Source organism: Notamacropus eugenii, chromosome 2 (assembly GCF_028372415.1).
Source record: "Notamacropus eugenii isolate mMacEug1 chromosome 2, mMacEug1.pri_v2, whole genome shotgun sequence".
In the NCBI taxonomy this organism is placed as follows: domain Eukaryota; kingdom Metazoa; phylum Chordata; class Mammalia; order Diprotodontia; family Macropodidae; genus Notamacropus; species Notamacropus eugenii.
This window is the reverse complement of record NC_092873.1, coordinates 463,933,201-463,958,424: the sequence shown is the minus strand read 5'-3', so window position 1 is coordinate 463,958,424 and position 25,224 is coordinate 463,933,201. Positions and strand designations below refer to the sequence as shown.

At 40.7% G+C, this 25,224-nt stretch overlaps 1 protein-coding gene across 8 annotated transcripts in view; it reads left to right on the top strand.

The window, feature by feature from the left end:
• Nucleotides 1-5,928: 5,928 nt before the first annotated feature.
• Nucleotides 5,929-25,224, top strand: part of CACNA1E (calcium voltage-gated channel subunit alpha1 E) — a 412,651-nt gene continuing 393,355 nt past the window's right edge. For 3 of the 8 annotated variants that reach the window (XM_072648473.1, XM_072648475.1, XM_072648474.1), the window contains exon 1: nucleotides 5,934-7,398. In XM_072648473.1, the coding sequence (XP_072504574.1) occupies nucleotides 7,133-7,398 (266 nt within the window). In that variant the 5' untranslated portion in view covers nucleotides 5,934-7,132. Of the gene's footprint in view, nucleotides 7,399-25,224 lie in introns of all 8 variants that reach the window. The other 5 variants (XM_072648476.1, XM_072648477.1, XM_072648472.1 and 2 more) reach the window with 4 other exon arrangements.

Sequence of the window (25,224 nt, the reverse complement as noted above, 5' to 3'; positions counted from 1 at the left end):
GTTAGAATAGGAATTTCAACTTGGGATCACAGTCAGGAAGCAGCGAATTTGCTACTTCCCACCTTTCCCCCACTCCTTCCTTTTGTTGGATGATTGAGATGGAAATAGGATTGTAGAGACCAGAGTTTACAGAAATACCAGACAGAATTATTAAAGCATCCCACAGACTCTTGTTTTTCAGGACAGGACCTTTCCAACCTTCCAATCCAGTTCAGTTTCTGTTTATGAAGAGGATATCCATTGAAAATTTCCCCTTGAATTTTCCTGAGGGTCACTGAATTCATGTGTATCACATAGTACGGAGATCACCTCATCCTCTTTTCCAATCCTGAGGTTTATTACTTGTATGCACCTAGCTCATCTGAACTTTAGCCAACTGGGTTAATATTCCTCTTTTGTAGAGAATCTTGTATCTCTACTTGTGTATCCATTCATCTTTTATTCTCTTGCTTTCCTTTACAGGGTAGTTTTTAATTTTACTTTGCTAATGTGACAGTTTATGCCAGAATATGGGGGACTTAGAAGATATCAGTTGATTAAGATGATAGTTTCCAGTTACATAGAATTTTCATAGGGCCACAGGGCATACTTTCTCACAACTTTCTTTTTTTCTTTAAATAATATTTGATTTTCCCCCAGTTATATGTAAAGTCAATTTTTTACATTCATTTATTAAAAAAATTTGAGTTCTAAATTTTCTCTCTCCCTCCCTCACCTTCCCCACTCTGAGAGAGTAAGCAATTTGCTATAGGTTATACATGTTCAATCATGCAAAACATATTGCCATCTTGGTTACATTGTAAAAGAAGACACAGAACCAAAGGAAAAAAAAACACAGCATAAAAAAAGATACAGACTGAAAATAGTACGATTCAATTGCATTCAAACTCTGTCAGTTCTTTGGAGGTGTATAGCATTTTTCATCATGAGACTCTTGGAATTGTCTTGGATCATTGTATTGTTGAGAATATCGAAATCATTCACAGTTGATCATTGTGTAGTATTTCTGTTATTGTGTACAATGTTCTCCTGGTTCTTCTCACTTCACTTTGCATCAGTTCGCAGAAATCTTTAAAGGTTTTTCTGAAATCTGTTGACTTAGCATTTTTAATAGTCCAGTGATATTCCATTACAATCATATACCACAACTTACTTATTCCCCAATTGGTGAACACTCCCTCACTCTCCAATTCTATGCCACCACAAAAAGAGCTGCTATGAACATTTTTATACATAGAGGTCCATTTCCCTTTTGGGGGGGGGGGTCTCCTTGGGATACAGACCTAAGAGTGGTATTGCTGGATCAAAGGGTATGCATTTTGATAGCTGTTTATGCATAATATCTACAACTTTCTTTTTTTTTTAATATCTACAACTTTCAAGTCCAAATTGTATTATTGTTGTTTTGAAGGACAGCTTGATCTCATAGAAAGATGGCTGAACTAGGTGTCAGAAGATGTGGGTCTTACTAGTCATGCAACCAGAGTTCAGCTCCCACCCCAGACTACATTACCCTGAGCAGGTCACTTAACTTCTCTAAAACTCAAAGTCCTTTCTGTTAAATGAGGATAATGTTAGAATCTGTCTGGAAGGGTTTTTGTGAGGATTACATGAGTTATTATTTGTGAAGGCAATTTGAAAACAATGTATTTTAAGGGTTTTCTACTAAAGTCCGTCTGTTACCTTCTTGTGGTTTAGAGGTAACCAGGCTGGTTTTGAAGGCCATTCCAGCAGATTCAGGTAACCTACTAAGCTAGAAAGAGTTTGAGCATAAATCTAGTGATAAATACTCCTTTCCACACACACACACACACACACACACACACACACACACACACACACACACACACACACACACACACACACACACACACACATACACATGTTCAGAGTAACCAGAAATTTATTCTTGGGTGAAAAGTGAACTACATTCACTTTAGAGACTATGAAGTCAGGACAGTAGTCCAAAGTGCTGGATCTGGAGGCAGGAAGACCTAAGTTAGATCCTATCATCAGATGCTTTCTAGCTGTGTGACCCAGGGCAAGCCACTTAACTTCTGTTTGTCTCAGTTTCCTGATCTGTAAAATGGGGATAATAATGGCACCAATCTCCCAAGGTGGTTGTGAGGATAAAATAAGATAATATTGTAAAGTGCTTTGCAGTCTTTAGAGCACTATATAATGCTGGCTAACACCATCATAATGATTATCTCTGAGATAGCAGCAGAACTTAAGGAGTGCTAATAACATTGGGGGATGTAGAAAGGGATATGACATGCAGGGAGTACACTTGAAGAGATGCTTTCCTTTAGCTCCAATCCCTTAACACCAAGCTGGAGAACTTCACAGTGCACTGCTTGCCTAGTTCCTTTCTGTATCTGAACTTCAGCCAGCTGGGGTTGTCACACACTCTAGGAAGAAGCCTGTGTCTCCTCCCCCCACCAGACGCACCCACGCCTCTTTCCTTCTTTGCAGGGTTGTCCTTATCCAACTTGTTTATACACCAGTTTATCCCAGATTGCCCCTTAACTTATAAAATGTTGACTCGTATCTTTCGGAGATTCTATTCCCAATTCTTCCCATGGTTTCAAAGAAGCCCTAATCCCACTGAGCTCCCAAATCTCACTAGGTCCTCTCCATCAGAGCTCCCTAACACAATAAAAGCACATAAGGAACAATCCATTTCTCTAAATTGATTAAGGTTGAAGAATCACGTCGAGCTCTGGTTGGAGGTCCCCAGACAGGAAATAGAATGTGAAAACCATGCCTCTTTACCCAAGATAGCCTTTCCTCCCATGGGTACAATAGAAATGTCAGACCATTACTTATACTCTTTCTATTAGAGAGGGAAGAGAGAGACTTAAACTTGCATTACTGCTTTAAGTAATATTTAGAGGAGGCAGTAGGGAGTCCTTCTTTCTCCATGTATCACCTGAAGAGAGTCAGGGCATCTAAAAGTCAACTCTACACACAGTAGGCACTTAATATTTGACTGAGGGAGTGTTTGTGATATGATGGAAAAGACCTGATTTGGAGTCCAGAGGACTTACCCCTTCTACCTGTGTGATCCTGAGCAAGAGACTTCATCTAGCCTCAGTTTCCTCATTTGTTAAATGAGGAAGTTTGACTGTAAAACCCTGTTCACATGTAAACTTATGATTCTATGACTTGGCTAACACACGTTGGTTGATCATTGGACATATTTGGAACTATTTAGGGAGAAGAAATGTGTGTGAAAATAAAGTTGAAGTATTTAAACCTAAATTGGAGAAGGATCAGATCCTTCTCTAATAAGGAAGGGACATAAGATCAATTACAAAGTTGTAGCATATGGGACTTGGGATAGATATAAGGAAACATTTCCTGAGAGTTTGGTTTGTTAAACATTCTAGCCAGAGATTTGTCAGAATTCACTCTGTTGGGCATATTTAAGAAGATAATTTATTCCCTCTCTGGGGTGTGTCTCTGTTGGAGCAGAAGGGAAAGGACTAAAATGCTTCTCAAAAACTTTTCAAATCTCTGACTCTCATGGAGTTAGAGATGGAAGTGACCATTGAGTCTATCTCGTCCAACACTTCTTCCCCCATTTTACAGTTGAAGAATATATAGGTTAAGTGACTTGACCAGGGTCACACAGGTGCTAAGTAGCTGAATTAGAATTTGAACCTTGGTCCTCTGATTTCATAACCAATGTGATTTCAGTTTTGCCATAATGATACTAGGATGGCTCTAGAAGTCCTTTGTTACAGTAAGCAGGTTTCATGTTGGTGGGGCCCCAGCAAACACCAGACTGCATTCTTTCATGCTTGCTGCTGCCTTGGTCAAAGGACAGAAAAGCCTCCCTATGTAAAGCAGGAAGGGAGAGAGGGGGTGAAATGAAAGGACTGATTGCAGCTTTTTTTCTTTGTGCAGCAACGTGGCCTGAAGAGAATTTCACTTAATCATGGGGTCAAAAATTTTATGTCCATGATATGGTTATCAGTGATGGAAATGTTGAGTTCATGTCTACAGATTTCTAAGTTTTCTTCTGCAATAGCCACACATATGTATGTGTACATGATGAACATGATGTATACATAATGAAGCAACATAGTGCATACAAGTGTGCATATAATACACACATGTATATGTACTAGTGCAGTACATATTTGCATAAGCATGTAAAGGTATACAACACAATACACATGTATATATACTCATGCACATGATATATGTGTGCCCACATGTGTACTCATGCACATAGATACACATGTATATGTACTCATGCACACATACATGTATACATACATATATATACTGTTCCATGGCAGAATAGATAATCTGCTTACATATCCATTTTCCATTATTCCTTCACATATACATTCCCTCACCTTACATATAGAACAGACACAATTTCAAAGGCACACTGGTGTCTTATATTTCCTTCACTTATGGCCTTTCTAGCCTTTTTTTTACCCCATTAGGATTTAGAGCCATAGCCATAGTTATACTTTAGCCCAACACCCTCATTTTACAGCCTTCCTGCCATATATGCAATGGTGTTTGGGTGATTTAGAAAAGGAGATGGCAACCTGGGACAAAGCCAGAAGAAGAAGAGATGAAAAGTCTTCATGATGTGGAGAGCAGATGGAAGACGGCTAGAGGGTGCTGACATCTGTCCACGGGAGAGTTGACATCAGAGAATTCCAAGAAGCCTGAAGAGAAAGCAGCTAGGTCAGGGCATCCCTCTCCTGTTACCCTACCTTACTCTTGATTTTATCAGTTCACTACTGCCAAGTGCTCAGGCTCTTTTTATGGGGCTTCCTCCACTCTTCGGAGTCCTCGCATTCCCCGAAAGTGATGTGTATGGGCGAGTATAGAACTCCAACCTGGGGTACCTACCATATTGGGTGGAAAGTGGGCCAGAGATAACAACCATTCTCAAGGGTGGACGGGAGATGCCTGCCTTTTTTCTATCTTACCTCTGCCACCTGGCTACCTGTTCTACTTCTCCTTATGGAAAAAAGGCAGTCGAGATGGATTGGGGTGGTTTTAAGGATACAGGGAGTGAGACAATCTTCAAGAGGTAAACATATAGAAATGATGAGTTTCCCCAAGACCCTCATTAAGTATCCAGGTAACCTCAGAGCAGAGGAAGCTCGGAGGTCAAGAACTCTTCAGGGGTACCCAAAGGATGGTTAGATGGAAACTATTTGCCAAGGGGGCGGGTTTGTGGCCCGGAGGCTGCGGCTGCCCCCGAGCCTCCCGAGTTGGAGAGTCAGAAGTTTCCATCATACGCAGTCTCAAGTTTCTTGAGAGGATGGGGTCTCAAGAGGTCCTTCTTCCTCCCTTCTGTCTTCTCCCTAGGAGAATACCTCACTTGCAGACTTCCGGTTAGGGAGACCCTTCCGTGGAGGAACCTAAGCTATTCATTAGACTAGTCTTCCAGGGGCGGAGAAGATGCTCTGCGGTTTCCGATTGGGGCTCAGCAAAGAGAGGGAAGAGGGAGGTCTGGAGCCGCGAACGCAGGACCGGGGAGGAAAGAATAGAGAGGTAGGGGGCGATATGCGCACAGCTCCCTGCTCCCGAGGCTCCCCAAGTACTTGGCTCCGAGCCTCTGCGCTAGCTGGTTGAAATCATTTGGGAGAGGGAGACGCGCGCATGTGCGCCCCCAACCCCGGCCGCTAGCACAGCCACAGGGCCGCCACCCGCGCGGGTTCTCTTCCTTGGGGACATCCTTTAGGCAGACTCTTGCCTAGGGAGGGTTACGAAGACTGCATGCGGCCGTTTTGTTTTAGTGAAGAAAAAAAAACAACACAGAACAGCTCCCCCCCCCCCCAACCATTATTGCCCGAGATTCTTCCTGATTATACCCCGCCCACTCCTCTCCATGTCCTCCTACCCCCTTTCTCTTTCTCTCCAGGTCTGCATGTGAGTGGTGAGCTGCTGAGCTCGCTCCCTCGTCCCCACGCCCCCCACTTCTTGCTCTTCCCCGCTCCTGTCTCTCCCCCTCCCCTCGCACTCCCAGCCTCCTTACACCCTCTCCTTCTCCTTCTCTCTCCTTTCCTGTCTCCTCCTCCTCTCCCTGGAGAGAGCATGTTTAGGTTGCAGGGGAAGATTGAGTCTTTGGGAAGGAAGTTCAGTCCTTGGACCCCTCCCGCTTCGGGCTGAAGCCAGCCTGAACGCAGCAACCTGTTTCCTCGTCGGAGTCCTCGCCCCCGGAGGAGGTGCAGACGAGTTTGGGCTGCCTGCTGATCAGTGGCATTGAGCTGGGCGCCGTCAAGGGCTTGGGGACCGCCTTTGCTTTCTCCAGGCTTAACTTTTAAGTCCGGCAGACTATCGGGAAGTGATTTCCTTCCCCTGAGGGAGCAACTCCTTTTCTATTTGGGAGGGGGAGAAGGTTTTGGTGACAGCAAGAAGAAACCTTGATTTATCCATTTCTCTTCTCCCTCTCAACCCTCCACTGGTTTGCGTCTATACTGGCAGATTTAAAGATCAAGGCTGTCCCTTTGGAATTTAGGGTTGATTCCTTAAACTGCTTTTCAGAGACAAAGCTTGAAAAAGACTCAGCGTTCCCAATTCAACCTCCTTTTCAAAGTTTTCATTTTTTTTTTTATTTTTCATTCTTCCTCCCCTCGACCAGTCAACCACCAAACTGTTACCTACGGACTGGGGCCAGTGACAGCCTGTCTCTCTGAACTGGGGCGTGTGTGTGTGTGTGTGTGTGTGTGTGTGTGTGTGTGTGTGTGTGTGTGTGTGTGTGTGTGTGTGTGTGTTTCTCCAGAAGAGCGATGTTTGAAGGGCAAACCACCCCACCTGCATCCCTCCCTGGTCCCAAGCGCCAACATGCCCTGACTCTTTGAAGGAAAAGACATTGCCTCTAGGATCTGAGACCCTTTCCTTTTCTCCCTCCTTCCCTTCTCTTCCTGGGGGATGGAGCTTCACAGCAGTCGCCTTTAGACTGAACAGTCCAGAGTGGTGGTGCCGCCGCCAGTTGCTGCCTCTGGCTCTCAGCGACTGCTGTCGCTGCCTCTCCATTTCGGTGCCTGTTTCTCGCTGCCTCTTTCTGTCTGTCTGTCTTTGCTTATCGCTAGGTGTGGGGCGTTCGGCTCGGATCACCTTTGTGTGTGTTTTGTTTGTTTAAACTTCCAGGATGGCTCGCTTTGGGGAGGCTGTGGTTGGCAGGCCAGGATCCGGAGATGGAGACTCGGAGCAGAGCAGGAACCGGCAAGGAACACCAGTGCAGTCCGCGGGGCCAGCGGCCGCCTACAAGCAATCCAAAGCCCAGAGGGCCAGGACTATGGCTTTATACAATCCCATTCCGGTCAGGCAGAACTGTTTCACCGTCAACAGATCCCTGTTTATCTTCGGAGAAGATAACATTGTCAGGAAATATGCCAAGAAGCTCATCGATTGGCCATATCCTTTCTCCCGCATCCTAACCTTCCTCTCCCTCTTTTCATTTTCCCCTCGCGAGGAAAAAAAATACTCATGGATGGGATTATTTTTTTTTCCCATTCTGATTCCAATTTTCACCTTTTCCTAAAGTGCACCCTTCACTTCGGTGTGTTTAAGGAGCTATTTTGATGTGGTAGAGACCAGCGTGTGCACTAGTGTTTTTCAAGGTAAGACTTTTGGTTTCTGACCCCCCTCCACCCCTTCCCTAATGTAGATAGCCAAGAAACTCATGGACTAGGGAGCCTGATGTGTGTGCCAAGTTCTTCAGGCTTTGTCTGATTTTCACACCCTCCCACTTCCATTCCCCTCCTTGCGGTTCACTCTTTGCAGGTTTTTTTTTCTTCTGAGAATCTGACTCTTAGATAGAAATCAGTTCCCTTCTCTCCCCACTGCTCCACCTGCTCTCCCTGAAACGAGTTTGGAAGACGCCAGTGTTGCCTCTGCCTGTTGGGAAATGAGGCCCAAGGATTACTGGATCTGTCAGGTTCTAAGTCCGGAAAGCTCAGTGCCAGAAATTAAGGAGCAAACAAAAATAAAGAAAGAAAGCCCCTTCCCACCGGGGACTATTTCAAGTCAGCTGTTAAATGGTGTCCTCCTGAGGAGGTGACGGGCATCTCTAAGGCCACCGCCCCAAAGCACCTGGAAGTTGGAAGTTCCAGCTGCTCAATGGAGGAAAGCTCAGACAGCCTCTCTTTTCTTTCTGAATCCTAGTTTTTGAGTCCTGTTCTCCCCTTTAACTATTTGACACAGTTCGGCTTCTTAACGGGTCCCTAGAGATAAATCGGGAGGACTTGTATTGAGCAGTTAGGAAAACAGGTGTGTTATCAATCTTCTAGTGCTCCTAATGCACTACATGCCATAAAGGGGGGGGGGGGGGCGGCGGAGGCGGAGGCAGAGGCAGCAGCAGCAGCAGCATCATGAGGCAAGAGGAAGAGGCTTTGCAGATTTAGTCAAATGCACCAAAGACTTGCTGTTGATTAGACATCTTATTGTAATAATATTCCTCAAGAATTAGGGTGTCCCGTTGGGGTTTTCGGGCACAGAAGGCCCTGTAAATAGAAAGCAAACGAGTGGTTTGATGTTAAATGGGGAGTAGACTTAGAAACACTCGACATGCATGCTTGGGTGAGGTTTACTGGCGAGGTTGCGCACCGAGAGGCACTAGTCTGCAACGAGGCCCCTCCTTCAGTCTCCCTCCCCCCTTTCCCCCTCCCTTCTTGGCAGGTGTGCATCAGCAGGACAGCTGTTGGTTGCATTGAGGCCCTGCTAGCTGCCAGACACGAGGCAGGTTTCCCTCGGGCTTCCGCATCTTCTCCAAGAAGATTTCTCTCTCCTTTTCTCTGCCGTGCTCCCCGCACTACCACCCCCCCTCCTTTTTTCCCTCGATCCCTCTTCTCTCCACACTCCAGCAGCGCTGCTATTAGCTAGTATGTGGCACTTCTCGACAGCACCCCTCATTAGAGAGGAGCATTTCCAAGCAGTTATTCTTTCGATGCTCTAACCCACCCACTACCAACCCTGTCTGGGCTTCTCCGTACCCGCCCTTCCCTACTCCCCCAAGCGGGAGAGCGTGCGTGCACTCTCTCTCTCTCTCTCTCTCTCTCTCTCTCTCTCTCTCTCTCTCTCTCTCTCTCTCTCTCTCTCTCTCTCTCTCTCTCTCTCTCTCTGTTTCTTTCCCCTTGGTGGGGGGGGGGGGGAGGGTTAGTCTACTTGAGTTTAACATACTGGTCCGCTATTGAGGACTCATTGCCCTGAATCCCCTACACTCCCCTTCCCCCACCCCAACTCCCTCTTCTTAACACCATATTCAGCTGTCTTTGTGTTGGGCTCTGTGGGTGCAGCCTTCCTATTATGCAGCTAGCCCCTCCCTGTTTAACCAGTACCGGCATCCCAAAGACTGGAGCTCTTCCACCTTTACAATTATCTAAAATTTTAACAGGTCACAAGGACCTGCCTTGCTGTCTGTACCTCTTCTCTTATGGTGTGTTTACTCCGACAGACTTCTCATTTTCACTCAGTAGACAAAGGAACCTAACCACCATGTGGTAAGCATGCCCGCAGTCATAGCTGGTACCTCGGACAGCGCCACCGAAACTCCTAGCTGTGCCCCTTAAAGACACAGTGAGCCTGGCACTACTTCTCATCACCTTGATCACATATTTCTGCACATTCCGTCCTTTGGGTTACTGCACCCTAGCTTCTCTAGGCTTTGCTAAGTAAAGTACATTTCAGAGACCATGTGGTTGACCCAGTCATGCTTTTTCTTTCTCTTTAAAGGCAAGACTTTTTCATAAGGCATTGGCAGGCAACTATACTGTCTATACGATTCATATCTTCCTTCCTTTTACTCCGCCAAAATACATTCCTGGGTAAGAAAGGTATGTTAGTAGTTGAGGGATTAAATTGACTTCAGCATCTTGTCCTGCGCTGTGGCAGGCATGGTGACAGGGAGCATGACCCCCATCTAAATGGTCCTTTGAATCCCTGGTAATGAGGTGGACCTCCTGGCAGTTTCATGTTACACTCTTAGAGCTGTTCTGCTTTCCTTGTGTTCAGATAATCTCTGAGGAGATGTAAGAGCTGCCAAGTTGGGGAGGTTAAAATACACTACATTCACTTTTTCTCCTGACTTCACATTTTAGGTGACAAATGCATTACATAAATGAAAATTTGTATGTAAAGTAGCATTTTGCAAATCTTAAAAGACTGTATGAATGTATTGTTTTGTTGCTATTGCAAATAAATTCTATGGGGGTTTGGGATGCTATTATCCTTATCGTTATTATTTTCCATAGATGATGGATATTGGGCAACCTTTAATTTGTCCTATAAAATCTTCTCCATTCTGTATTTATCTACCCCCATTCCACCCTCATCCATCTAAGCCACTCAAGCCTCAATATTCCCAAAGTTCTTCCTCTTTATTAATTGATTCTCATAGAATCATCAGTATACATTAAAAAAGGGAGTCTTAACTTTAGCTAAAATCTTATAGAAAATCTATCCTTTGAAATTATTTCTTTTTCAAAAGAAAACAAGTCAAGACCATATTTTGGTTTAGGCAGCAAAGTTAACTTCTTCAATATTGGTGCCTGTGGTTGGAAATGATTGCAATTTGTGTGAGGAATACCCTTCTTTCTCTCCTGAGAAGCTTAAATCCCCCACCTCTTTTGAAAGATAGTCACTGTAGGATTAAGTGGCTTGTGTATACTTGTATGTAATTCCTTAACATTGCTTATAAGATATGTGTCAAAGCCTTTCAATTTGGCCTTTAAGGTCTATTCACATAAAAGAATAAAATTTTATCTGTGCTATGCAGAAACTCCCAACTTGAGGGTGGCTTTATACCTGAAGGGAGAGTTTTCATTTTCAGAGGAGAGGTGCTTAAGGGGACAACACAATTGACACATCAGATGGAGTCAGGACAATAGCTCAACACTGAATGTGTCTTTTTCTCTTGGAAGCTACAGTTGTATCAGGAAAGATTATCTTCATGACCCTATCTTCTGCAGGGATCTTATGTCCTTTCAAAAATGTTAATGCTACTTGGGGCCTTAATTTCCAATTCAGCAAAGAAGAAAATGCCTCTTTTCTCAAAGTTGCTATAATGAAAACAGACTCTCCAGGTGGTTGTTCATTGATAGTTTGTGGACAGGATATGACAATTGGCCTGAGAGGAATAGAACATTTTTATGATGGCCTGTGGCTTCATATGCACTTAAAAAAATACTTCCCTAGGGGTAAGGGACAGCAATGCTCTGTCATGTATGGAAACTCTCCTCAGTGACTTAGCTTTACTGGAATTTCCCCAACCTGCTTAGAAGAATTCATCCAACCAAGAAAAGTGTATGTTTTGATGTATAGAAAATGGGATAATGCTAATAATAATACTTAACTCCCAGGATTGTTGTGAGGATCAAATGAGATAAAACTTATGAAGTACTTAGCACGGTGTCTGTCACATAGTAAATACTATGTAAATGTTAGTGATGATGATGATAGATGAATTTTATTAAAGTGGAAAAGCCAAATGTATTCATAGCTACCATGGTACCATAGGTTGAATCTCATTATAATAATGTCCATGGACATTCTCATGTTTAGTTGTTGTAGTAGAGTAAGTTTCTTTGTAGCTTGAGAACATCCTTACCTTGAACCTGGAAACATTTTTTCTATTGGGAACTTTTCATTGTAATGACATTAATTCATTGATATTTGAGTTTTCCCATCTCTTAACATTCTTTCCTCTTTAGATCTTACATACTGGTCACATAGAACATGGGAAGGAAGGTCAGAATGTCAATATTAGGGGACAATAAAAAGGAAGGGACTTTATAACCATCTACTGCTTCGAATAATGCATAAATTCTTGGTATTTTCATGGAATATTTGTATGATGATACAGATTGTGATCAGAGATTGTGATTTCAATCAACATGGAGACTTCAAGGAACTGGGCTAATATTTCAGCTTTCTTATTTTCCTGGGGTTTTCTATCAGTTGGTCTCACATAACATAAGGTGTGGGTAGTATTTACTCCATGGAATTAAACAATGTTTTGCTATGGATATTGGTTATAATTTGGATAATATACAGAGAACTAGAAGATGGGTTGGAGTGAAGGAGTTTGAAAGAATTTAAATGACTTGGGAAGAAGATAAAAATAACTTGAAAGTGATACTTTTGTCATTATTTTCTTACTCTTTTCTGCTTGCTTCCCCCTGTAAATAGTCATAATGCATGCTTTGACTTAAATGAAGAGGAGAATAATGAGAATGGGACTTCTGAAAGATCCAGACTCTTGAAATCATTAGATTTCTCTGGAATTATGTTGGCCTTTTCATCATGGCTGTATAAAATGCAGGATTTTTAAAAATGGATCTACTGCTTTAAATTTTTTTTGTTGTTAAAGGAACATCTGGTTTCTTTCAACCATCTAATTTTACAATTAAAATCCAATTCAAATTTTGCTTTAAAAAAATCAGATCTCTTGCAAGCCCCTTTGACTCTACTCATTTGATCAGTAGATCAGTAATCCTTGCCCAGATAGTCTGTATTTATTTCATTTGCATGACTGCCTGAAGAGCTGCAATTCACTTAAGCCAGAGAGATGGGATCTGACTGATCAGCTTCTACTCCATTGATCCTATCTTGTTTCCATATGACCACAATGAAAAACATGAAAGAGACAGTCCAAACCCTTCTGTAATTAATGGCTTTTTATTGAAGGAGAGATTCTCAATCTCTCTCCTAAACCCCCTTTACTCTCCCAGTCCTCTCCACCCTTCTTTTCATCTTTCTATATTTCTCCTTCTCTTTCATTTTTAGGTCTGCCTTTGTGAATAATTCATCATACATGTGGGTTTTCCTAGGATTTCCAGAAAAGCAATGCTCCTTGTCTTCTCTTTGGATGTAGTTGAGGTTTTCTGCCAAATAGGGTCAGTTGCAGAAATGGATTCTTTTTACAAAAGCATTGCATACAGTGGGCTTTTGACCTCTATTTATGGCAAGCCTTTTGTTGCCACCTTTCTCCTAATGACTACTTCTTCCCCAGTATTCATTGTCACATTGAAGGTACCCAATAAATATTAAACAACCCCAGCCACTAGCCAACAGGTATAGATAGCTCAAGGATATTTATGTGCTTAAATGTCTGTCATCCCAAGTCCCCAGGATGATGAGATGCTGACAGACTAGGCAAAGAAAAAGACAATTATTATATAGTTTCTTCCTCTTCTAAAATTCCTGTTCTAATTCACAGATTAATGAATTGTGGGTAGGTGGGGAATAGCCTCATTTTAATTGTTGTGAAAAGCATCTTACTTAGCCTATTTCTCCATTCCATGAATTCTAAAGCAATTCCTTTCAGCAGGACAGAATGTCAGGGGCTTTAACATAGCCTGTGTCTTCCCAAGCATTATACTTCTATACAGAGTAGAATTATGTGTGGGCCTACCACTAACGTTTCCAACATCATTCTTAATTAAGGACAGCAAGTACAGCACCAAGTTTCTTAGTCACTTTTAACCTAGGAATTGCTTTCTAACCCTAATTTCTAACCCTATTCAAAGTTCTGGGGTTTTGCTGTGTGAATGATCGAATTATGTTTAATTTCTTGTTCTTTTCATCTTTGGCTTTATCTTCTGTCTACATCTGGGCACCCTGCAAAGCTCTCTTATCAATACCTCTGGACAGAAAGGAGCAGCTAGAATGAGTCTCAGCCGAAGGTGGTAGATTATGGAGGATAGCACTGAATGATTACTAAGTGGCAAGCATCTAGGGTTTGAGATGCTGATTCCTTGGATGAGTGTGTGTGTGTGTGTGTGTGTGTGTGTGTGTGTGTGTGTGTAGTCATGTGTGTGATGCTTTGTGTGTTTTCTTCTTGGTGTCACTTTGAGATCCAAATTCAAAGGGCTGAGTGACTGTCGTCCCTTTCAGAAAGAACTGCTGGATCAAAAAAAAAACCACCTTTAATTAAAAGCCTCCTGGGGTCACTTAGATGACCTACAGATGGCCAAGGCCTAGATGATCTTCCCCAATGGAACTATATTTACTCTTTGCCAAATATATTAGGGTCCGTTGCCCTAGAGCTAGTCCTTTAGAGTTTGAATATTAATAGCAGCATTAGAAATGTTACCTTACCTATCTTGGAAGAGGTTTATAAGATGATAGGATTTAGATGGACATTTTTAATCTGAGGCCCATGAACTCGTTTTTAAAACTGTTTTGATAACTGTATTTTAATATGATTTAGTTTCCTTTGTAATCCAATGTATTTTATAAATTTTAAAAATGTTATTCTGAGAAGAGGTCAAAAAAGGGTTAAGAACCCTTGATTTAGAGCTAGATTCTAACCTTGGAGATTACAACTTTGAGTTGAGGTCACATATAACTTTGATGTCCCCATATTATTTCATACATTGAGGTTCTTTTTGGCATTTCATTTGGGATTATTGGGAGAATTTGGAATCTCTCCAAGAGGCTGATAACTTATTTGCCCATTGGTCTATATTATCTTCATGTTCTGCCCAAACTTCCATACTTTTTGGTTGTGGCCCTTAACACTAGAGATTGCCCTTAACAGCTTTGAAATTAATCTATTCTTGCTTTCTCCTCCTTAGAAGACAGTAAGGAGTCAGACAGTTAGTCAACAAGGATCAGTAAAATGCTTACCATTTACCAGGCATTGTGTTAAACTCTAGGGATACCAAAAAAAGATAAAGTTATAGTCTCTGCACACAAGGCATACATTCTAAGGGAGAGACATCTTTTAATAACTCAGTATGTAGTATATACAAAGTAGTCATAAAGTAATCTGAGGAGGCAAAGACCTGTAAAAGTCACCGAAAGGATTTGGGACTTGAGCTGAGTCTGGAAGGAAACCAAGGAAACCAAAAAAAGTGGAAGTGAGGAGGCAGAGCATTTCAGGCATGGAAGGCAAGCAGTGCAAATGCCCAGAAATGGAAACTGGGGAGTGCTGTGTTTGAGGACCTGAAAGTGGGCCAAATATGTCGTATATAGGGTATATAGTGGGGAGGTAGGGGGAAGATTTGAATGTAAAGTATAAGAAGATTGGAAAAATAGGAAGAGTCCAGATTTTTATAAGTTTTAAGTGTAATATAGAGCACTTTTGTATTTGATCCAGGAGGTAATAAGAAGATACTAGAGCTTTTTATTGTCTTACTATGTCACATTTCTGAGTAGGGGAATGACATCATTAGATTCACTTTCAAAAAAAAAGATTAGTAGCTGACTGGAGGATGGGTTAAAATGGGGAGGGACTTTAGGCAAGAAGACCAGTTAGAAGGCTATTGCAATAGTTCCGGAGAAAGATAATAAGGACCTGAACTAGTGTGGTATGAGTGAAAAGAAAGGCCTACAAAGGAAAGACGTTGTGAAGGTAGACACAAGATTCATCGAGAATTGGATATGTGTAGTGAATTAGAGTGAGGAATTGAGGTTGAGAGTCTGAATGACTGAGAGACTAATAGTGCCCTCAAGAATAATAGGGATAGATGAAAGAAGAAAAGGTTTTGGGAGAATGACAATGAGTTCTTTTCTGGACATGTTGAGTTTGTGATATTTATCCAATTCAAGATGTCTAAAAGACTTTTGGTATTGTGGGACTGGAGCTTGAGAGATGGGCTGGATATATGATCTGGAATTATTTGCATCAAGATGATAATTCAACCTATGGGAGCTAAGTTAAAAGAGTTAAAAGGAAAGAGGGTCCAAGACAGAGCCTCTGGGGTCATTCTTGGTGAGTGAGGATAACACAGATGAAGAGATACAAAGGAGACTGAGAAGGAATGGTCAGAGAAGAGGAAATCGGGAGGGGTCAGTACCACAAACACTCAGAGAAGAATAAAATGTCTAGGAGAAAACGTGATCACTTTACATTGTCATATAAAAGACTACAAAGAAGTGAAGAAGGATGCAGTTGGAGGAAAGAGCATCAGATTGGACAATTAAGGAATCTGCGGTAGCTTTGTAGACTAAAGTTTCAGTTTAATGATGAGGTCAGAAACCACATTGGAGAGAGTCCAGTTTGAGGACATTGAGTAGCTTAAAAGGAAAAGAAAAGAAGGGTTTTGAACAGTCTGATGAGAAATGTAAGTGCTTTCTCTTGCTGAATGAAATTCATAATTACACTTGGGTGTCATGGTTTCTGCACTTTGAGGTCCATGTGCCATATGAAGTGACTTTGAAACTGAAACCAAGTCTCCCACAGCTCATGAGAAGTCTTTAAGCTACATGTAAATAAATGGTCTTGTGACTCTTCTCTAATTTCCACACTTTTGTCTAGTAGGGCTGGTCAAGGCTTGTCAGAGCTGAAAAGCATGAAATGAATTTTCAACAGCTGCTCCCTAATTACCTGGAAGTTTCTAGCCTGGTGTTATTGTATATATTTTTTGCTACTTTTTAAAAATTTCTTTTTCACTTTGGGTGGGTGATTCCATTCGGCATTAAAGTTGGTTCCTGACTAAGTTACTGTCTCAAGTGCATAACACATTCTCTCCTTCTTAAACAATGTTGTAGTCTGTTTAGCATCAGCTCTGGCTAAGGCCAGATAAGCAATTGTAGAAGGTACAGAAAACCGAGTTTATGAATACCTATCTGATTACAAATATCTACCTCCTCAACAATCTTGTCTCGGCATTATCTCCACAATGGGGATTTGGTTTTTGTATTGAGGTATTATGTCTTCAGAATTTCCCCATCAAAATGAAAAAGTCATCACAGAAACAACTCAGCAGAGAGGGAAGAACCATGAACTTGGGTTCAGAAGAGATCTGGATCCAAATCTCACTTCCAGCACTCCCTAGCTCTGTGACCAGGCACAAATCCCCTAATTTTTTGAATCTCAGTTTCCCCACTTGTAAAATGGGGGGAATTGTATCTGTAGTACATACCTCACAGAGGTTCCATAAAGATCAAATGCTTCTACCACCCTTTCAATCCCACAGGCAGCACACAAGTCTGGGACATGTGGCAGGAGGTACACTCCAATTGGAGGTCCCAAAGTCCCCCAGTGGTTAGCTTTTTGTAGCATTTTTACACAAAGGACTTACATAGAACTAATAGAACACTGCCCTATCACTAATGAGGCAAGGCAATAGGGTAGTCTGGAGCACTGAAATGAGGGTATCCTCAGAATTGTCCAATAATGACTGAGGAATGAAAGTCAGGCAGTCAGGAAACTTTGACTATAGTTGTGATGTTAGCATAAAAGTGACCGGGATGGTGGAGATATCAGGTGTTTGATTCAGTTCAGTCTTAGCATGCATGCATTCTGGGGGCTAGGGCTGAGCCAGTCCAGCTGAGTTTCACTGCTTCATAACTGATTAATAATATAACACACACAAACATATGCAAATACATATTCACACACATACCTATTTATAAAGTGATTTAAGGTTTACAAAGTGCTTTCCTCCTAACAACTTTCAGAGTTAGATAATTTGAAGGTAGCAACTATTCTAGGACACCTAGGTGCTGCAGTGGTTAGAGTGCAGGGCCTGGAATTGGGAAGAGTTATCTTCTTGGCCTTAGATAATTAGCAGCTATAAGACCCTGGGCAAGTCACTTAACCCTGTTTATCTCAATTTCCTCATTTGTAAAATGAGAAGGAAATGACAAACACTCCAGTATCTTTGCCAAGAAAACCCCAAATGGGGTCACAAAGAGTCAGATAGGACTGGAAAATGATTGAAGACGAAGAAGAACAAAACCCTATTCTGGAGTCATTTCTGCAACCTTCACAGACACCCTCAGCTTACAATCCCCAGAGCACAGCTGACAACTTCCCTTCTCAGGTTTCTAGGAACAAGTCTGTGGATCTAGGATCAGGGGCAGGGAGCCTGCAGTCTCGAAGTCACCTATGGCCTTCTAGGTCTTTGGATGTTTGGCTCCTTTTATTAAGGGAATTTGTTCTGTGAAGTTTGGATTCAGTCAAAAGGCCCACTTGAAGACCTTTAGGACCACCTGTGGCCTTGAGGACACAGGTTCCCCACCCCTGGTAGGTTTTTAGTACTTTTGCTTATGAACTCTCATTTCTGTTTCTCATCAATTTTTATCTAATAGGCTAACTTAATTTTTGGAAAAGGTGTTTACTGAAGTACTATAATAAAACAGAGGGTACAAAACATCCCTCCACCCAAATCAGAGGCACGCATTCCTCCTGCACACACAACGTCTTTAGGAAGAGTAGACAGAAACTTAATGAACAAAGATATTGAGGCATCCGCGTTGCACAGGTAGTCCTGGGATATCTTGTCTCCCTTTGTCTTCATGAAGGAAGCTGTGTTCTCTGCTGAGCTCAATGGATGGGGACCTTTTTAAAGTCAATAGTCAGCCTGTTCTCCATCATGATATGTCACACTCCATGAAGCTACTTCCTCCTTCAGATGTCTCTGCCTCTGTATATAACTGTGCTTGCATTTCTCCTCCCTGTGCCTATCTATTCTTCTAATTGGATATGTTGTGTTCTGTTGGTCCCTTCTCTTCAATAAAATGGTCAGTGGAAGGTGAGGGTAAGAAGGAGAAACGATCTCCTCCTTCACAAGAGTAGTTACCCCTTAGGGGTTTGGCTTGAACTTGAATCCTCAACTGAAACCTACTGCTGAGCCATACCCCTCGGGCACAAGGAATTGCTGAAATCCCCCTGCTGCTTAAATCCCCGAGTCATAGTTTATTTATTTATTTGGATACTCTTCACTGATTCAATTGAAGAAATTGTTGCTCCAGGTTATAGACAGCTTACTTAATTGAAATGTATGGGTGCTCATGGATATTTGGGTGAGTGTGTATGTCTATGTGTCTGTGTATCTATGTGTGCATGTAGTGGTATTCCACCCATTACATGAACAGTATTATCCCAATTTTAAAGATGAGAAAAATGAAGTTCAGAGAAAATTTGCTTTGACTTAGAATAATAAGATTAATAGGTACCAGAGCCAGAATTAAAACCTATGTCTTTCTTGACTCTAAGTTTCTGTGTTCTTTCTCACTATACTGAACTATTTTCAGTCACCTTCTAAGGGTTAGTTTATCAAATGTATTCTGGACTGACAACGGAGTGCTCAGTCGGTTCTGTGGGAATGGGACATAGAATGTATCCCATTTGATACGGGGAAGGGGAGCTCAGCCTATTAAAAAATCACTACCTGGGAAGAGCACTTTTGGGTGGAGTACTATAGCGGAGGGAGAGTATCTGGTTAATCTGGAAATTGACCAGCGTGGGAATATTGTGTCACTACGATGGAGGAGGGAGTGATCTAAAGGGAGGAGGGAGGATGCCAAAGATGGACTTCTCCAACTTCACAATATTGCTAGGTTGGCATTGTCTCTAGGTTATTTAAGGGCACTTGAGTGCTGCAAATTATAGGTTTACTCCACTGTGAAAAACAGACTAGATTTACTCTTAGTGTCACTCTAGTAGCCAGAAGTCTGTTTGAAAAGGCACCTCAGATATATGCGGTATAATAATAGAGGTTCATATCAATGATCCCAAGGCATCGAAAATCCTCAGGGGCCTCCTGAATTGGTGATAAAAGATTTAATTCTGTTCAGGGTACATTTGAGGGCTATGTATGTTATTGTATTCTAATTCTTGGACAATTGATTGTCTGTACATGATTTATGTGGTTTTTTTAGTTGTATCCAGTTCTCTGTGACCCCATTTGGGGTTTTCTTGGTAGAATTACAGGAATGGTTTGCCATTTTATTTTCTGGCTCATTTTATAGATGAGGAAACAGAGGCAACTAGGGTTAAGTGACTTGCTGAGAGTCACAGAGCTAGTAAGTGTCTGAGGCTGGATTTGAACTCATGAAGATGAGTCTTCCTAACACCAAGATCAGTGCTCTATTCACTGCAAAACCTAGCTGCACAAAATATATAAGGTAGCTCTAAGTAGAAGATTTGATTAACTCTATTCCACAGCCATGCCATGTGACAGGAGTTTACTATAGTATCCTCCATAGCTCTTCTCAATTCCTTGGTACTTCTTAGACCCGAAGGGGAAGTTTGGAATACTTGCTAAATCATTGGGTAGTAGATAGAACAAAGACTTTAATTTTTCATGAGTCATTGGATCAGGGTTGAGATGATGAGCTTGTATCATATCTATCCTGGGTGCAGGACTTTCTGTTAAAACAGCTCTGGAAACAAACTACTCAGATACCCAACAGAGATTTGGATGAGCATTCCAAGTAGAGTTGGTTTTTGAAAGTTCTACCTTTAACTTGATTCCTTGTTTTCTAGTTAATGTATTGGGCATATATCTTGCCTCTGTTCCCCATTCTTGTCTTTCCTTGACATCAGGTTCATGACAAGTTTTACTCTTAGTTTTTATGACATTGATGAACAGTATCTGGGGCCTTGAGGGTCTTTTCTAAATTTGGTGGTCATTATACTTAGAATTGGAAGGTATCTTTGAAGTAATTTAATCGAACTTCCTACCCAATGCAATATTCCTGACTTGGCTATCCAGTCTTTGCTTGGATACTTCCAGTGATTGGGAAGCAGCCTATTCCATTTTAGATAATTTTAGTTTTTTTCTTCTTATACTGAGACAAACATCATTTAGTTTTAATGTCTACCTACTTCTGCCCTTGAGAATAACATAGAATATATTTATTCCCTTTTTCATGGGGTGTTCTCTTCCAAATTGGAATATTCCCAGTTACATGAATTGTTCTGCCTTTATCATGGGCTTTAGTAGCCCCAATCTCTTTTGGATACATTGCAACTTGTTGCTATCTCATAAAACATGGTTTCTAGAAATAAGCAAAGTACCCTAAATGCTAGCTTATTAGCATGGAAAACAGAAATGATTTATTTCTTATGATCAATACATTGTAGTTTTATTGACTTGTTTAAGATTTTATTAGTTTTTTTTTACAGACACATCATAATTTTGATTCATATTAAGCTTGTGGACAACTGAAACTGTCAAATGTCTTTTTCATGAATTGCTCTTATGCCATGCTGTTTTTTTTTCATTTTGTGTTTAGTATGGAAGGGTTTTTGTCCTTAAGGAATTTTTATTAAGCCGTGTTAAATTTTATCTTGCTAGTTTTAGACTAGTATTAAAGCCTACCAAGATGTTTTTGTATCTTGATTTTAATATTTAACATATTAGTTATCCATCTCAGTTTTATGCTTTCAGTAAATTTAATAAGCATGCATTTTTTTAATGAATAAAAATTATTAGGCACTTATTAAATGCTAGGTACTGTACTTTTTATATCTTCATCCAAATTACCAGTAAAAATGTTTAAAAGGATAGGGACAGAGGCAGAGATTTGAACCACCATATTAGACTCTTCTTCCAGATTGGCATTAACTCATTGATAAACATTCTTTGGGTTTGTTGTTCATTTTGTTATGAATCCCAACAAAATGTGCCCTAATCCAGTCCATGAGAGACTTTATCAGCTCTTTTGCTGAAATAAAGAAATAGTCTCTTGATTTAAATACCTACTTTATACTAGAGAATGTCATCTTGCTTCTCACAAAAATTCATTCTTGATTGAATTTCCAGAAACATTAAAAAAAACTAAGAGAAGCATTAAAGATACCTATTCTCTTTACTTGATCATTTGATTCCATTAATACTGGACACGAGGAAACCATATTTTGCCAACATACTCTGTCCCCAAAGATTCAATCTCACCTTTGAGTGAAGATTTACTATGACTCAGAAATAGAGGGAGTGTAGTATAGGGGAATGATTACTGGTTCTAGAATCAGAGTATCTGATTCTTCATGTATATGTGACCTTGGGCAAATAACTTAACTTCACTGAGCCTCCATTTTCTTTGTAAAATGAATGTTGGAATTGATGTCCTTTGAGGTCCCTTCTAATGTTAAATGAATCTTCAACCTAATTTCTAGTCTCAGGTCTGTTGCTCACTTGCCATGTGACCTTGGCCTTTAACTTTTCTGAGTTTCAGCTTCTTTATCTGGGAAGTTCTTGCCTGGTTTGCTTTTCAGAGTTGTAAAGATCAAGTTAAATTGATGAAATGTTTTGGAAACCATTAAGTTCTATCCAAATGTTATTAGTATTGCTATATATCCGATAGGATGCTGTTGGTTTGATGGAGGGCATGTTGTGTAAATGGCAAAATTCTTGGATCTCCAACCTTGCTTCCTCATAGTTTATTTTCATTCTAGACTTTACACCAATAATGTTGTCGTGGACACATTGAGTTTTATTTGCATACTAGAAGAAAGAAAGGGTAGTATCTTTAGGACAAAGAATAATGCATAAGCTCATGCCAACTCTTAATTAAGAAAGTCCAAAGGTAGAAAACCACTAAAGTCTGAAATGGCCCCACTAGATTTTGTTTTGGTTTGCACAAATGAATAGCCAAAATTTTCAGTTTGGCCTGATGGATGGCATATGGTAGGATTTCTCATAGAATCCCAGATTGGACTCTGGGCAAGTTTCACTTTCCTGGGGCTTAAATAATCAATCTATCGATCTTCTCTTCTATAAGGTTTCTTTGATGATTAGAGATTGCGTATTTTATCCCCTATGGAATTAAATCAGAGTCAAGTGCTTTGGGGTGAGGGAAATTCTTTGCTTTTGATAACAGTGGAAAAGTTGGGGTAGACTTAATAGTAATCTATTTTTCTGGGAAATTTTACAGATTATGTCAATTTCCCTTACCTATTTTTGAAGGTTAGAGACCTCAAGGGAAGAATGTAGGGCTTCAAAAGTCTACTCTTGACACCTATGGATAACCACAAAGTAATGGACAAAGTTATCGTGAGTCCTTTGCCTAAAGAAAACTAGGCAGCAGAATGAAAAACAGAATCTCAGAGTGGATCTAAAAAGATGAAAGGGAGCTATCTCCTTTCTGCTACATTTTTGGGGAGGTTTTTGTGGGGGTTTGTATTTGTGAAAGAACTCTAGGGCCATATGGCTGCTGGCAGATGCTTGCATTCTCATAGCCTGTGGATAGAAGGAACATTAGAAAGTGTGGGCTATGTGGTGGGGCTAGGAGGGGGACAGTTTTGGGTGATGACTTTACCAATAGGGTGAAGACTCACTTATCAGTGGGTCTAGGAATTTTGTCAAGGTCAACAGTTAGTAATCCATTCAGTGTCATACAGGATTAATTTTGAAATAACTTTCCTGATATTTCCTGGGATGACACAATTGTACAATGGTACAATGATGTAATTTCAGAGTTGAGAGGCCCCTCAGTCATCACCTTGTAAAACCTATTCCTTGGGCCAGAATATCTTCTACAATCTGTTTAAAAAGGATCTTTCAGCCTGCTTTCAAAGAGCTTTAGAGAAGGCAAGTGCACCCCTTCCCAAGGCATCTTATTTCACTTATGAATAGCTTTAATTGTTAGGAAATTTTTCCCTTAATCCAACCTAAATTTGTTTTTCCACAATATCCACCCATTGCTCCTATTTCTGCCTATTACTGTGGTTCATTTGGGGATGAAGAAGTACCATGCATATGGCATCCTCAGCGGTACTTCAACTCTGGGTTAGCTTCCTTCCTTGATAAAGAATATTTCTAAAGACCCTATCTCTGAGGAAAGGCTGATTGCAGCCCCAATTCTGGGTTTTATATGTTTTTTGTTTGCTTTTAAGGATAGAGAACATCTAAGAATGTTTTGGGGAGTAAATTAATCTTTCTTTTTTTTCTTTCTTCCTTTCTTTTCTATTTTCTTTCTATGTTTCTATCTGCAAAATCCTCAAGGAATTACTTAAATTGGCTTTTAGAAGTGTTACAAACAGGCTAACTGCCCCAAATTGGAATGGGGAATGGGCTGCCTTGGGAGATAGTGGTTACTCCTTTACTGAAGGTCTTTAGGCAAAGTTTGGATGAACACGTTCCAGGTTTCCTAGAGAGAAAATTCTTGTTCAGCCGTAAGTTCTGTAAGGAATCTTATGTTAAGTCCTGTTAGCTATTACCTTAACAATTTTAGCCCTGCATTAAAGCTTACCAAGATGTTTTTGAATCCTGATTGCAGAAAATTCTTTACTTTTGATAATAGTGGAAAGGTTGGGGTAGTTTCAGGAAATCTCTCTCTTCAAGGTCTGTTCATGTCCTAGAGAAATAAAGGAAGTCCAACAATACAGGTAGGTGCCCCTGGGTAGGAATCAATGCCTTTGAAATTATCTCCCATCATCATTTATGTGTCATATAAGAGGGGATGACATCGGGTGACAGAAAAAGAGAAATCTGACCTTTTAATAGGATTTTCTAACCCCAAAAGGCTAGCCAAATATACCCCCCTCCCCCGCCCCACTACAGATGTAATTTCTGGTACTCTAATGAAAAGTGCATCTCTTTTCACTTTCATTTTCTACGTGTGTATCAGTATTTGTACCCTTGTTTGTAGAATGGAACATTTTTTCCTGTCAGTTGCACCACATTTGTGGAAGTCAGTTTCAGTTATTGAAGGGGTGATGCTTTTAGGAAGGGGGAAAGATATCATATATTATTCTTGCTATGATTTTTATTTCTTTTTCAAATGCTTCTGAGGAGACAGATCTGAACATTTTTGTTCTGGAACAGCAATTGCTACTTTGTTTCTGAAAGTCTTTTGTGATAAACTTTTTATGATCATTATTCTTTTGGGGAGGTGGGAGAGAAACCAAGCCATTTGGTGCTTGGTATTTTCACCAAAATAAAACAATTGATTAGAAATTCATGCTTTTGATAGATTCATACTATGGTTTAATTCAGGTTTAAATGTTCTAAGTCATTTGCTAGTGCTTTGCAAGTAAGTTTTTTATTCTCCGCAATCAACTCGTGTATATTTTGAGCTTTGTTGTTATTGTTCTAAAGTCCAGCAAGGTGATAGAAATGCTGCTTTTAAAATGTCCAGACTTTTTAGTTTCTGCTATTTTCTCACACTTGTTTCAATCAACTTGGTCATAGGGTCCAAATAAGATGAGGAAAAAATGGGTTGTGTTGTGGTTTATAATAATTAATTATGCAATTGTGAATAAAACTGAAACCTAACAAACTTTAAATGTATCACGTATGATGCATCTTGAATTCAGATTCAAAGTGAACATTGATTTGGACTGCTCAGTTTAAAAGGAATGGAATGGGGAGATAGAGTAAGAGGAACAGTTTATAACAAGGTCAAAGTAATGAAAAGTGCATGGTGGAACCTATTATTTGGTGCATACCACCAACACTTCACTCTTAGTTTTGGCCTAAAGGTCAAAATAGATTAATTTTGATACCTGCACCCATTGTTTTGCCAGCTAACTTTTTAAGAAAACAAAAAAGAGTATGGGGCAGA